The sequence below is a fragment of the Conger conger genome, chromosome 8 (assembly GCF_963514075.1).
Source record: "Conger conger chromosome 8, fConCon1.1, whole genome shotgun sequence".
Lineage (NCBI taxonomy): Eukaryota > Metazoa > Chordata > Actinopteri > Anguilliformes > Congridae > Conger > Conger conger.
Genome location: NC_083767.1, coordinates 57,253,870 through 57,268,347, shown reverse-complemented (window position 1 = coordinate 57,268,347; position 14,478 = coordinate 57,253,870). Strand labels below are relative to the sequence as shown.

The window sequence follows — 14,478 nt, the reverse complement described above, 5'->3', positions numbered from 1 at the left end:
AACCCGACGAGTAAAATGTTTTGCTAAAGTTTTGCTAAGTCAACTACGTTAACAGACAACCCGGATATTAGTTTTACAATGTTGGTGGCCAATGCTGAAGCATTCCTCGTGTCGTTCATGTGTACAGATGAAAAGGTCCACTGATAAAAATGCAACATGTGAAAAACAAAGATCTACTTTTTTCTTTTTCATGTTTCTCTCTCAAATTCAAATGCCTTCTCTCTCCCTCCCTGTCTCACTTTCTGTCTCTCTCTTTCTTGCTCTCAGGACCTTAGGTCATAAATAAGGGTACATCTACTGTTTCTGAGAATTGCATGGTGTGTAGTGTGCAGTGTGAGCACAGGAGGATTGTTTACTTAGCTATAAGTACCATCAGAGATAGAAGCCAGTGGAAATAATAACTGGGTCTGTGCTTTCTTGTTGTTTGGAGTACCCAGTGAAAAGTTTCATCCCTGTGCCCCTGACTCCTGATGTCTTTAAATAAGGAAGCAAGCAGCATAAACAACATCAATTAAAAATGTTTTATTCCACAGTCCACTCCAAACAACATCAATTAAAAATGTTTTATTCCACAGTCCAATCACTTAATCATTTCACAATGTAAACATATTCCCTTCATGGGTTTTGGGGGAGGCCTGTTTATTTCTTGGGGCAGCGGTCATGGCATGCGCAGGTCATGGCAGCAACCAGGATGATAAACTCATTGAAGTCCACCTCCGAGTCTCCATTGTGGTCCAGGGCCTTCATTAGCTTGTCCACCTCAACCTGGCTCTTAGCATTCTGAAACGGATGGAGGATGAGCAGTTAAATACCTGCTACAGTCCTCAAAGCCCTGACCCAGAGCCCGGTACAAGCTTTCTGTACAATTACAAGTTTTCTTTGACAATATAGTAAATTAATGTAAAACTGGGATGGAACATGATGTGTAAAACCAGAAAGCAAAAATAAATAGTAAATGTACTGCACTACACATTACATGCACGCACATCCAATAGCAAGAGTGTGACAGCATATCCTCATTTAAAATGTAGCAGTATTTCCCTGTATGGCTTATTTATGACAGTATCTCTGTGAAAAGCTCTTCAGAATTGCAATTGAGGTGAATAGCATTTTTCATTGCAAGGTATTTGCTTTCATTATGCACATTTTATTTCACTTTAACATGCTGCCATTTGCTTTATCAATAAAGAATGTTTTCTAGAATATGTACGCAGTAATATAACTTGAAAATACATTTTTAAGCAAAAAACATTGATAATTGAGGATTAACTGTGCTAACTGTATTTTACTTATCTCTCCGGTGTTAAACTGAGTCAGTAGAAGAGACAAGCGTAACCCACAGTGCTCCAACCTCACTGAAACTGTCACTAAAAGGCCTGTTGTGGTCAGCAGGTGGAGAGGTCTTGTCATGTGTCTCTTCCAGCCATGAACTCCAGCCATTAATTCAGCTGATTTCACTAATTGGTTCTACCCACTGACTGAAGAATTGTTCTAATTAGCAAATCCAGATTGCAATTGGAACAGAGTCCTGGATTTTACTTTCTAGACCCGGATTTTGCACCTCTGCCGTACTGATAAAAAACATTGCCTACCGTACCTTTATCAAGGCGGGTAGCTCTTTCTCCATCATGGTCTTCAGCTCAGACTTGGTCAGTGTGCCCTTGTTCCCCTCGACGCCTGCATACTTGTCGAAAGTCTGCATGAGAATTGCCATGGCGGTCTCCAGCTGGGTCATGATTGCAGTTTTCTGATACAGACGAACGCAGGACCGACGTGAGAACAAGGCGGCCGACTTGTAGGACGATGTTGACGGTGGACGTGCACAGTTCTTATATACGTGTGCCAGGCTATTGTTCTGGGGGGAGTTTCATCAGAGGGTGAACACTGTAGGGCAGCACTGGGAGATCTGCCAAGGTGTGTTTGTGTGTGTAAGGTGTGTTAGCTGGACCGTCTCATTTTTATCATCCAAACCTTTTGTGCAATGTCACAAGCCTTGTGGTTCCTCTCTTCATAAGTAAATGATTTGTTTCTCCCTGGATTGTGGTTGTATTTCTCATCCTACTAGAACTACGTGCTGCCTGTAATACAACAGAACACTGTAATCTCCTCTGCAGGTTGGAAAAATCAGTTGATCTCGCCGGACAAGTTCTGCTATGGTTTCAATCATATCTCTCTGGCAGTTTTCAGTTTGTGAGAGTAAATAGTGAGTCATCGAGCACTCAGGTGTAAATTTGACGTACCACAAGGATTGTAGGGGAAAATTCACAGAACAAAAGATCTCCCTCCTAAAAGCATGATAAACAAGTCAAAATCAGACTCCACCGTAGTGAGCAGGCTGGTTCCTCCAAAACGCTTGACGATATATGCTAAAAGTGTATCAATATATCCATATTAAAGTATGATATGTACCCTGTAGTATGTCTGTATATTAGAAAATAATATTAGAAGATAATATTAATCAAATGTTTAGTATGTCTGTATATTTTCAATGATAATTGAAATTCATAAGATCGTGACAGAAAAGTGACCCATATATGGAACGATACAGAGTGACGTGTATGGATGACGTGTGTGTTAGAGGGGGGGCATCCAGAACTTTATGAGGTCTGGTAGTTTTCCACTCTGCCAAGAGCAGGTGCGGGATGAAGTGAGGACGGGGGGTGTCCTGAACTTTGTACAGAGGTGGCAGAGCATAAGGACCTTTGGCGATTTGCCACAATGACGTTGTGGGAGGAGTTGTGGGAGGAGTTAAGATAAGAACAATGTGGGTGATTTGCCAGAATGAGGTTGGAGGTGGAGTTATAGGAGGAGTAACTGTGTATAAAATGGGTGTAAAAATGGCAGTCAGGGTCCATGTTTTTAGTCCGGCTTTATGCACTTGTGCTAAATAAAGTCTGATTTTCCTGAACAGCTTGCTGCCGTGGTGTCTTTTCCCTTGTGAAGATGTTTTTCGACAAATTGGAGATTTGGACTCTGTCGTTTCCTAGACACGACAGGATCTGGTCTGGGTCCTTTGTTCTTTCTTCACTTCCCATGTGCTGGTTTGTTGGCTTTTCATAAGTTGATTTTTACAGCATATTTCCTCTACTCTCTGAGTTGATCTTTGTCCCTAATTTGGAAGTTATTGTATTCTGACTTCTGTATGGCATCTAAAAAATATTTGGTTGTACCAAAGCTAAAAGCAATAACCTCCTTTTATCTTTTACTTCAAGTTGCTGATCACAATTAAAAGCAATATAATGATTATTATTTTAATTTTTTTATATTTATTTCTGATCATGATATAACATGAAACTGCATAATTTATTATTAGCATTTTTGTGATATTCCTTGTATTTTTTTACATTAACTTCTTTAATGTTTTTGGAGCTTTCTGTGCATTATCCACCTGCATAATAAGTACCTACAGTACTGATATCTATACTCTAATAAAATAAAATGGTAATATCTTTTCTATCCCTTAACCTGCACACATTTCTCCCTTTAATAAAACAATATCAATACAAAGCAATATGCTATAATCCAGCAAATGCCTTCTACTAAAATTACACGGATTGCTTGCTTTTGATGCATCAGTAAAAGCTGCTATTGTTATGTTGTACAGTATGTCCAACTGAAATCAATTGGGCCTTTTAATAATAAGGGGAATGCATGCACAACTATACAATCACTTCCACCCTAATCTCACAAGCTGGTGCTCAATTTTCAAAGAGACACAACACTCAAAAAGACACAACACTCAAAATGGTGAGCACTTGAAACTCAGCCCGTGCACCTACTGAAAACATGCATTGTGCATTCATATCTTAGAAGAAATCTTGCACTTCAAATTCTTCATTTTTCATGAAATACTATAGGAACATAACACCACAAAAGATACTTATAGATGAACTGTTTAGTTGTTTTTACAAGACTTTATTATAGCATGAAAATACTGATACATGTTTCAATATGGTCTTTTTGTGGTTCTAAATAAAGGGAATAGTGGAAACAGTAGAAGTGAGTGGAATCATTTAAAAAAATCAGAATGCTGTAAAAAATATATATAATTATAACATACTGTGGGTTTGTTTCACAGTTTGTTTTTTTACAATTGCAAACTAGCATTTATACTTTTTAGAACTTTTTTAGAACTTTTCACTGTATGTGGACCAAACTGAATGATTTTTTAATTGCTTTTACAAAAAATCAGGCTGAACCACCAAAAACTATACATTTATACAGTCCAATATGAAAATCACTAACAGAAAATAGTGCATTAGTTAGTTTTTTTTTTGGACCATTGTTCTATGATTGACACAAAAAATTCTAGGGCTGGTGCTGTTCCTTTGAGACATGTTCGCGATGATTTAGTAGTTTTGAAAAAGTGTAAAAAACTGTGATCATAGCAACAAAATTATAGGTACAAAGTGGGAAAAAATCCTGAACTGCAGTGAAAGACACTGTCCTCGACCAGGACAACCCCCCCCCCTCCCCCCACCTCTAAGATGAGAAACAAGGCCACCTCTCTGGAGGAGTACTTGTCGTCTGCCATTTCATTGACCACCTCCACCTCCTCTTCCTCCTCCTCTCACTGCTTGATCTCTAGTCTAACATGGATCATCTGACTGCTCCATGTTGTCACTATCTTGTTGCAGGTGGGTACACATCCTTACTCCTGCTCTTAGCACTATATCAAATCAATCATCACTCATTTGACCACCAGCTCAAACGTGTGCGTCAAAAAAGGTTGAAAACCCCTGTGACAAAAGATGGTGATGCAATATTACATTCAATGATAATGTGGTAAAATTGATCCTGTTCCAAAGTAATTCGTTTCAATAGACTTCTTTATCCTAAAACATTCATGATCTCAACATGGAATGTTGTAACAGCAATCAACTATGCTTTAGGAGTAATGTTACACTTACTTATCGTTTTGAGTAGTTGGATCATTGGTAGTTAGATGCATTGTAATGAATGAAAAGACAGTATTTTCAAATGTGTGTATTTCATTTTGAAATGCTAATACTTTGAAAGTTAAGTTGAGTCATTGTGAACAAGTGATTTAGCTCAGTGATCAAATGATTTTTGGATTATGTATATTGTATCCAAGCAATTGAAAAAAGTGTTTTGAGTTCAGAAAAATGTATTTTGATTATCCATTTTGAGTTTTGTGTCAAAGTGATTGTAAAAAAACTATAATAGTCTAACTCAACTTTATGAATTACCAAGAGCTGTATGTGTGCATCCAAGTGTTGCCTACTTCAACATTAAGGACAGATAGCCTCCCAATGGAATATAAAGTAGGCTAACCCCTAAGCATAGCAAAACATTAACTCCACTTGGCCAGAGCAAAACAAAGGCAGAATACATTAACTTCAATGACTGTGGTTTGCTTTGGCTTCTCTAGGGATTTTTGTAGGTGCTGTAAATTGACACCCCTATTTACCCCACAAAAAAAAAACAGTTTAGGCATTATATTTGTCCACATGGTAAATAATGTCTTTAATGTCACAAAAATGAAAATAACTCATTTTTGACCAAAAATGAAGTTACCGCCTTTTGCCTTTGTATGACAGCACTGCTTTGCAGATGACACTGTATATCAGTTAAACCCAGCAAAGATACCCATCTCGCCAAACTTGAGGGCTGTAAAGACATAATGGTGGCCTCAAGTTTGGGTGACCAAAAATATCTTCTAATTGAAAAGATAAGACTGAAATATTTGTAGTTGGCCCCAAATCTTTTAGAGACTGATTCTAGATGGATTCTAGAAGATTAGCATTTCTGTTACCATGGTTTCTGCCTTAACTATTACACCAGGCTGCCCATTTGAGTGTTTTTTTCCCAATTGTCTTTTGTATTTCCATTGTAAACCATCTTTGTGACAGTGACTCGGTGAAAACACTGTACAAGTACTTAGCTAGAGCTAATTAGCAAAGTGACATATTCACATGAATACTTTGGCATGTAATCATTCCACTTGTATGTGTATCAAACCTATAGGTGAAACCTCCTTCATAATTATATTATAATATGAGTATAACCAGAGCTAGAAGAGAGAGAGAGAGAGCTGTGCTTCAGTGCTTTCTTGTTGTTTCTTGGAGTACCCCTGAGCCCCTGACTCCTGGTGTCTTTACACAAACAAGCAAGAAGAGGAGCATACGTTCTCTTAAAATGTTTTATTTCACAGTCCACTCTATTGCTTCATCATTTAATACATTTACCACAATGCCTGTACGAGGTATCAAACTGTAGAATGGATGTACAGGTTTGAGTGACTGAAAGGACCTTGGATGACCCCCTTTGTGGATTTTTTTTTTGGGGGGGGGGGTCCAGTTCACTTCTTGGGGCAGCGGTCATGGCTTGCGCAGGTCATGGCAGCAACCAGGATGACAAACTCATTGAAGTCCACCTCCGAGTCTCCGTTGTGGTCCAGGGCCTTCATGAGCTTGTCCACGTCACCTGGGTTCTTGGCACTCTGAAACGGATGGAGGATGAGCGTTTAAAATGTCTGCTACGGTCCTCAAGGCCCTGACCCAGGGCCCGGTACTTTCTGTGCAGTTACATGAAATCTTTTGTGTATCTTTGACAATACAGTAAAGTAATGTAAAACTGGGATGGAACACGATTTGTAAAACCAGAAAGCAAGAGGAAATATTCAATTGACTGCACTGCAGATTACATGCACACACATCCGATGGCAACAGTGTGACAGCGTATTGTCATTTAAAATGTAGCCCTTTCCTATTTCACTCTATGGCTTATTTATGACAATGGGTCTGTTTAAAGCTTGACAAAATTGCAATTCAATTGAATGGCAGTCTTCATATCGAATTATTTACTTTATCCAGTTATGTGCATTTTATTTCCCTTAAAACATTCTGCCAATTGCTTTATCAACAAAGAATGTGTTTTTTTCCAGAAAACCACGACTTGCAGTAATGTGGTCAGGACCAATTTGCCCAATGTCTCTTCTGCAGTGGTGGAAAGTACAGGGGTCAGAAAGTAAAAGTCTTGTCATGTGTCTATTCTAGCCATTAAATTCAGCTGATTTCACTAATTGGTTCTACCCCCTGACTGAAGAATTGTTCTAATGAGCAAATCCAGATTGCAATTGGAACAAAGTCCTGGATTTTACTTTCTAGACCCGGATTTTGCACCTCTGCCGTACTGATAAAAAACATTGCCTTCCATACCTTTATCACGGCGGGTAGCTCTTTCTCCATCATGGTCTTCAGCTCAGACTTGGTCAGTGTGCACTTGTTCCCCTCGACGCCTGCATACTTGTCGAAAGTCTGCATGAGAATTGCCATGGCGGTCTCCAGCTGGGTCATGATTGCAGTTTTCTGATACAGACGAACGCAGGACCGACGTGAGAACAAGGCGGCCGACTTGTAGGACGATGTTGACGGTGGACGTGCACAGTTCTTATATACGTGTGCCAGGCTATTGTTCTGGGGGGAGTTTCATCAGAGGGTGAACACTGTAGGGCAGCACTGGGAGATCTGCCAAGGTGTGTTTGTGTGTGTAAGGTGTGTTAGCTGGACCTTCCCATTTTTATGCAATTAATTTTCTTTGCATTTGCTCCCCCTTGGGAACAATTTAAACATCACATTAACTACCGCTGCTATGCAGATGACACTTCGTATTTCAGTTAAACCCAGCGTAATTACCCATCTTGCCAAACTTGAGGCCTGTCTTAAAGACATAATGGCCTGGATGACTCAAAATGTATTTTTATTGGATAAATAAGATATTGGTAGTTGGCATCCAATTCTCTTCGAGACAAGTTCTAGATGGATTCTTGAAGATTTACACTTCTGTTGCCAATGATTCTAGCTTAAATATCACACTGGGCTGGCCATTTTAATGTTTTTTCCCTCACTTTATTTACAGGTTATCTGTAAAAACACAACACAATTAAAATTTAATTGAAATGAATTGGAGAGACATATGATTGTATTATGTAATTATTGCTTGGGTATGTAGCATAGCTACAGTTGGATTGTGAGACCAGGTTGGGGCAGCAGGCCTATCTGTGAAACCTCCTTAATAATTTATTTTTGACAATTTATTATTTATTTTTGATGTGTAGTATGAACTGTGTGTATGAAGAAATGTTGATTTTAACAACGCTGACTACTGCAATTTAGATTGAGTGTATTGTGCAGTCCTAGTCCTAATTAAAAGCATCAGAATGAAACTACTGATCATATTACCACATCATCAAAGTATTAGTTGATGTATCCTCCTTAGACCTCTTAATCTAAAAAAAATAATATAAATAAATAAATAAATAAAATAATAATAATAAAAATGCTTTTGTCATCCAAAATATACTATGTCAAAAATGTTCATTAAAAACGTTTTGTTTTGCCAGGTCACAGGAGGATATTGTTAATGGCTGGCATTTATATAGCGCCTTTATCCAAAGCACTGGACAATTTATGCTTGTCATACACACACTCACACAGCAACAGCGATTGGCTGCTTTTCAAGGCATCAAACAAGCTCATTAGGAGCATTTGGGGCTTAGGTGTCTTGCTGAGGGACACTTTAACACACCCAGGGCGGCATCGAACCAGCAAACCTCCAACTGCCAGACGACTGCCACCTTACCATCTGAGCCAATGTTAATATTGTAACAATTATTTGTGCTAATTCACCATTGTGGTCACAATTTGGTCACAGCATGTGGGATATACTTCCTACCACCACATTGTTACTACAATGCAGTTTATCACTTAAAAATGACCATTTTTAATTGTTTGGCAGACACTTTCAACCTTGCAAGTGCATTTTTACATTACATTACATTAATGGCATTTGGCAGACGCTCTTATCCAGAGCGACGTACAACAAAGTGCAAAGTGCACACCCATAACCAGGGATAAGTGCGCTGAAAGCCCCTAGAGGGAAGTACAATTTCAACTGTTACCTGTACAACAAAGATAAGGACCAGGGCCTATTTGAAAGTGGGTCATAATGCTGGCTAGTGCTCGATTTGTGAAAGTCATCATTACTATTTCACCAATGTGAGTGTGGATATTATCCCAAATTATGTTTACACATCAAAGGCAAGTGCTGACAGCCTATTCATATTTGTCTTACTCTTAACAGTCTTAATTAAAAGTTTATGTATTCAATGTTGGGTGTGGCAGCAAAAAAATGATGGGTTTCATATAAATTTCTGATATGTTTGATTGCTGGGTATAAAATAAGATTTAAAAAGGCCAGCTTTAGATAAAGAATAAAATAATTTCATATCACAAGCTCAATGAGTAGTTATTATTATTATAGGAATAGTATTTGTAACAAATTATGACAATCTTTCCTTTCCTTTTCCTTTCAGTCTACACTGCACGCCAAAACCAAAAAAAAAACAAAACCCCTGACATCCCTTTCCCCATAAACCCCTCCACCCTGCTGCAAGAGGCAGACATTTCTCGCATCAAAATTCATGCAATAAATAAATTGCAACATCGGTCCTGCGGCCTAGATTTCTTGTTAGTAATTTTCACTTCTCCTTTCTCAAACGGTTTTCTCGATGGTAGAATGTGTTTCAGTCCTGTGCGTGCCTCAGATATTTTTACTTTTAAAGTAACTGCAGTTATTTTTGTTTGTTTAGTTTTTTCCCCTTTTGTACCGCATTCGTAGCCAATGGTATCCAATTAGAGTTAGTGTTAGATATACCGCCGACACCCCGTCCCTTGGCGGCCCGAAGGAGAGCGACACGCCTTCTTCAAGCCGTCTCGTCTCATGCTCGTGACCGTGATTCCGAGGCGCCCGAGGTGCTTTATTGTGCGGCGATCAGCTTACCCTACCAAGTCCCTCCCTCTGGAGCAGCAAGCCAATTAGCTGGCCAAACGAGGCAGGACTGGGAATCAAACCCCGGTCCTCGGTGTGCAACCGCAGCGAACTGCAACCGCAAGTCCGCTGCATCTTAGCCTGTTGCGTCACCGCGGCTCAGAAACTGCCGTTGTTCATAGGCACTGAACCATACAGCGCGTGGCTCTTGGTTTCAAAGTACTGGCCTTCGGTATTGTGACGCACCTCATAGTCCAGAATCGCGTCCTAACCATGCCAGCACCAACTCTATATAGGAATCACAATACTCGTTGCAAGTCACATTTAATGTCTGCACACTGCTTAAAAAAATGTTTTCATTACAACACATGACAAGAAAAAGGACAATGTTTTTATCCCACAGGGATTTTCATTAGGCGACACAAAACTGGCATAAGGTGTGGTTCTGTGTTTTGTCATAGCCACACCTTGATGTAGAAGTAACCCTATAGGATCAAAACAACCTGTTTCTCTTCCTGTGTTACACTAATTAGTATTTTAGCAGCATTAGCAGTTGCATTAAGCAGTGTGCAGACATGGTCATTTTAATGTGATTTATCCCCGATCCAGCAGAGAGACTTTTTGCACTTTCTAAGTTTTTCTCACACAAGGTATCAGACATAGTCCCGGATATGGTGAAAGTGTCAGTCAGGGACAGTTACCAATGTGAGCTCACTAGCAGCACAACTACACAGGCATCTATTCTAGTCGGTGCCCACCCAAAAGGGTACAGGATGTTGCACTGATGCAACCCAACATAATAAATATGCGAGCCAAAAATGTATATCCAGCATATCCAAATCTGTTGCCATTTTATATGGAATTAATTATATGGAATCTAAAATGAAGTTGGATTTTACAACGGCATGTCAGCCGCAGTAATTACAGCAGAGCTCCTCTGATTCAGTCCTCCTACCCCTCCTTAACCTGTGGCCCACAAAGTCATCCAGCATATCAGAGTGCAGGACTGCGATTGTGGCACCAGTGTAATGATAAGGAGAGCTTTGCTGGCCCTCGGTATATTTACCAAGACAGCAATAAGACCCATGCGTGGGCGGGTCTTAATGGTTTAATGGCTCGCGATAACCACAACCTGCAGCCCGTTATGACTCATATGGCAGTGGCCTTACCACAATGTCATATCCTGGGGTGGGCATTTGGTGGGCGGACCGGGGGGGGGGAAAGTCGTTTTGCAACACCTGTTCCCACACCAGACGAACGTATATTTGTGGGTCGATTTTCTACAACATTTCGGTCGATGCGTACATTTGTGTTTTTGAAATTATTTTATCGCCAAAACACCGTTCTGACGGACAGCAGCGACGCACAGCAGAGTTTCAGCGAGCAGTAAGCATCAACCGCAGCAGTCTCATGAGTTTCTTTCACATTGTTTCCACTTCCTGCCGTTGACCTATGACAATCAGAGCTTGCTCAACGCCACGCTTTCTGTGTCGTTCAGCCTCTTCTCGGCTTGCATCTGTTTTCAGCATTTCTGCAAGTCCTGCAATGGCTGGAAGCCATTAGCATTAACAAGTAGGAGTGAGAGAGTAAACAGTTGGGTGCGGAATAAACATAACCCCTGAAGATTATATTGTTCTGTGTTTAGATTTTCTGGCATCCGAGGAGGAGGTAAAAATAAAATAATTTCAGTCGACACATTGCAATAAGGTGATTACCATTGCAATTGGTACCAATGTGTCGACTGAAATTATTTTAGTGCGCAAAGAGTTTAAAGCAAATACTGGAGTGTAAAATAATAGTTTGATTCCCATGTGGGGAACAACTTTCTTTTTATACCCCTGGGCAAGGTACTTCTGTAAATATCCAGCTATATCAACTGTATGTGAAGAATGTAAGCTGTGTAAGTTGCACTGGAAAAGAGCGTCTGCTAAGTTGTAAACAAGTCAAGTGTAGCCCCATTGGCAGGCGTGTTTCTTGTATTGAACCTGCCAGACCTCTTACGTGATACGTATGATATACCCTGAACTTCAGAATTATTGGCACCCCTGACTGGCAAATGTAGAAAAAATGCTTTAGAAAATAAACAATATAATTATTGAGATAAACAAAAAAATGCCAGCATATGAAAAATACTTAATAAATGTTTCAATGGAACCCACCAAAATCAAACATTAATTTAATAAATAATAAATAATATTTGTGGCCAAAAACAAGGTTAAATAAGTATTGGCACCCCTGGTTTAGTACTTGGTGCATCCACCTCTGGCAAGGGTGACACCATGGAGTCTCTTAAGGAACACATTTGGAGGGATTTTGGACCATTGCTCTATGCAGATCCTGGCAAGATCATTCACATACTTGTGTTTGCGTATATCAACTGCCCTCTTCAGTTCAGCCCACAGGTTTTTGATTGCATTGAGGCCTGAGATGGCCATTGCAGAACATAGATTTTGTTGCCACAGAACCATTTCTGTGTGGATTTTGAGGTATGCTTTTCGTCATTGTCTTGCTGGAAAGTCCACCTACAGCCAAGTCTCAGTTTTGTGGTAGAGGCAACCAGATTGTCAGACAAAATTGCTCCTTTAATGCATGTCTGTTTCAATGCCAAACATGCCAATGCTGTATCTGACCTCAACATTCAAGTTATACATTTTTCACATGTTGGAATTTTTCAAATGTTGATATTTTTGAGTTTCTCAATAATTATACTGTTTGAAAGTATTTTTTGTGCACTGCCAGTCAGGGGCGCCAATAATTCTGGAGCTCACTGTATTAATGTAGGTGACCATGTGCTTGAACCTTGTGCATTATTCGGGCATTCCTTGAATACTTCATGCGGTTTATTGCAAACATCATGAGGAGTCTGCAAATTCTATAGTTTCTCACACACTGGTGCAGGAAGGATGTTGACTTTGAGGGTGTGAACACAAGGTAGGGTAAGTCAATTTCTCACACATTTCTGTTTGTATAACACATTTATACAACTTGGTCGGTCGAGTGTTTCTGCATATAACCAGCTTTGGTTGGTTTCTCAGACAGATACATGACATCAAAAACAATATGATTGTTTCCAACTTCATTTCTTTTTTGACTTTATTAGCTCAAAGTATAATGTAACTGTTGTTTTGACATTGTGCTAAACGTCTTTACATACGTATCTCTGAAACTGTTTTAGCAGGTTCTTGTAAATGCTTGTGAATGAGGCATGATCAAAAGACAAGAAGAGAACAAACAATGCATAGAAATACCACAGAATAAGCAAACCACACAGGAAGTGTGTCAGCACGAGACCAACAGAATCATTAATAAGCTCCTATAGAGTGGGCAATCTGAGGACCAGGAGAGCTGAAGGTTCTGGAATAAAGGGGCTGCTTCTGGATTCATGGAACTCTGTAGACCAGGGGCATCAAACTCCAGTCCCGGAGGGCCGCAGTGTCTGCTGGTTTTTGGTGTGTTTCAGCACGAGAGATACATTTCAAGGTCTTTCACTGGCTAAAGAGTCCACACACCTTGTTCTCAAGGCCTTAGTTGGGCAGCTGATTGAAAGGAAACCACAAAAACCAGCAGACACTGCGGCTCCTCCAGGACTGGAGTTCGACAGCCCTGCTGTAGACCATCTGAGTGAAACATATAAGTCTCGTACCAAATAGTCCAGTCATTGCATCATTATGTACATTATTGCCTTGAATGAATTTACCTGGGCCCCAGCGGAGCAGACAGAGGATGGATATCTACCCTGCTGTTATTTGTCTGTTGTGTTTACAACGGAAGAAGGGGCCCTTTTTTTCCACTGCCCGAAGACCAAACAAAAACGTCTGACGCAAAGAACGGGCCTCGCGAAACGATGTCATCTGTCCTCGCTGGTCCGCACGGCGAAGTAGTCGAAAGATTCGTACACGGGGACAGTGCTCTGCGACAGAGGAGACAAACAGGAACAGTCAGCCAGGAGCACGTCACGCACACAGAGCAGAGAGGGCCGGTCTGGCCGCCCTTCTGCCCACAAGTCCGTCATAGCAGAACCACGGCAGGGCCCGCTCGGCTCTGAGAACGGCCTCCTTTTCCACACCACACGCGTGTGCAGCAAACACGCATGATGAAAAAAAAAAAAAAAAGCCCTGACCCACTTTTCTTAAAAAAGGCCCTTTGAACTGGTGAACACTGAACACTCACAGCAGAAATGTACACTGGCCCTTTGTTACCTTCATACCCACAATATGGAAGAGGTTAATGCAGAGCCAAAACCGGTCCTTGCATTTTAATGTTTTTAGCATTTTTTTCTTGATGTTTTGTCTTCGATTCATCATTGAAAATGAACACTAAATTGCCTCATAACTTCTGAGTATAGTTAAAGTACAATCTGATCTGTATATAGCAGGGTTCGGCAACCCTGGTCCTGGAGAGCCACAGGGTGTGCTGGCTTTCGGTCTCCAACCGATTCAGACCCAAGAAACCAGGTGAGGTGAGTTACGTAACTGTGTAATCAACGGCTTTCATTGATCAATTAATGCCAAGTAACAACGAAAGCCAGCACACCCTGTGGCTCTCCAGGACCTGGGTTGCTGACCCCTGGTATATAGGATTTCCTGCAAATCGATATAATACCTTTTCTTGTGTCTGACTTGGCTGTTAACTGAAAGATAGAGACCACTCAGATGACATCAGGTGTGCTTGAGAACTCATCAAATA

At 40.4% G+C, this 14,478-nt stretch overlaps 3 protein-coding genes across 3 annotated transcripts in view; all 3 read right to left on the bottom strand.

Annotated features, from left to right (window-relative positions):
• Positions 1-589: 589 nt before the first annotated feature.
• On the bottom strand, positions 590-1,784 carry LOC133135480 (protein S100-P-like). Its single transcript, XM_061252512.1, has 2 exons — positions 1,598-1,784; positions 590-780 (listed from the first exon to the last, which is right to left on the bottom strand). The coding sequence occupies exons 1-2, from the start codon at positions 1,733-1,735 to the stop codon at positions 640-642; spliced, it is 279 nt and encodes a 92-aa protein (XP_061108496.1). The 5' UTR covers positions 1,736-1,784; the 3' UTR covers positions 590-639.
• Positions 1,785-6,317: 4,533 nt separating this feature from the next.
• Positions 6,318-7,371, bottom strand: LOC133135479 (protein S100-P-like). Its single transcript, XM_061252511.1, has 2 exons — positions 7,182-7,371; positions 6,318-6,463 (listed from the first exon to the last, which is right to left on the bottom strand). Exons 1-2 carry the CDS (start codon positions 7,317-7,319, stop codon positions 6,323-6,325), a joined length of 279 nt encoding a protein of 92 aa, XP_061108495.1. The 5' UTR covers positions 7,320-7,371; the 3' UTR covers positions 6,318-6,322.
• A 5,496-nt stretch (positions 7,372-12,867) lies between these two features.
• LOC133134856 (cell adhesion molecule 4-like) overlaps positions 12,868-14,478 on the bottom strand; it is a 29,036-nt gene continuing 27,425 nt past the window's right edge. Inside the window, exon 4 of the mRNA XM_061251361.1 lies at positions 12,868-13,702. Coding sequence (XP_061107345.1) covers positions 13,640-13,702 — 63 coding nt within the window. The 3' untranslated portion in view covers positions 12,868-13,639. The remainder of the gene's footprint in view (positions 13,703-14,478) is intronic.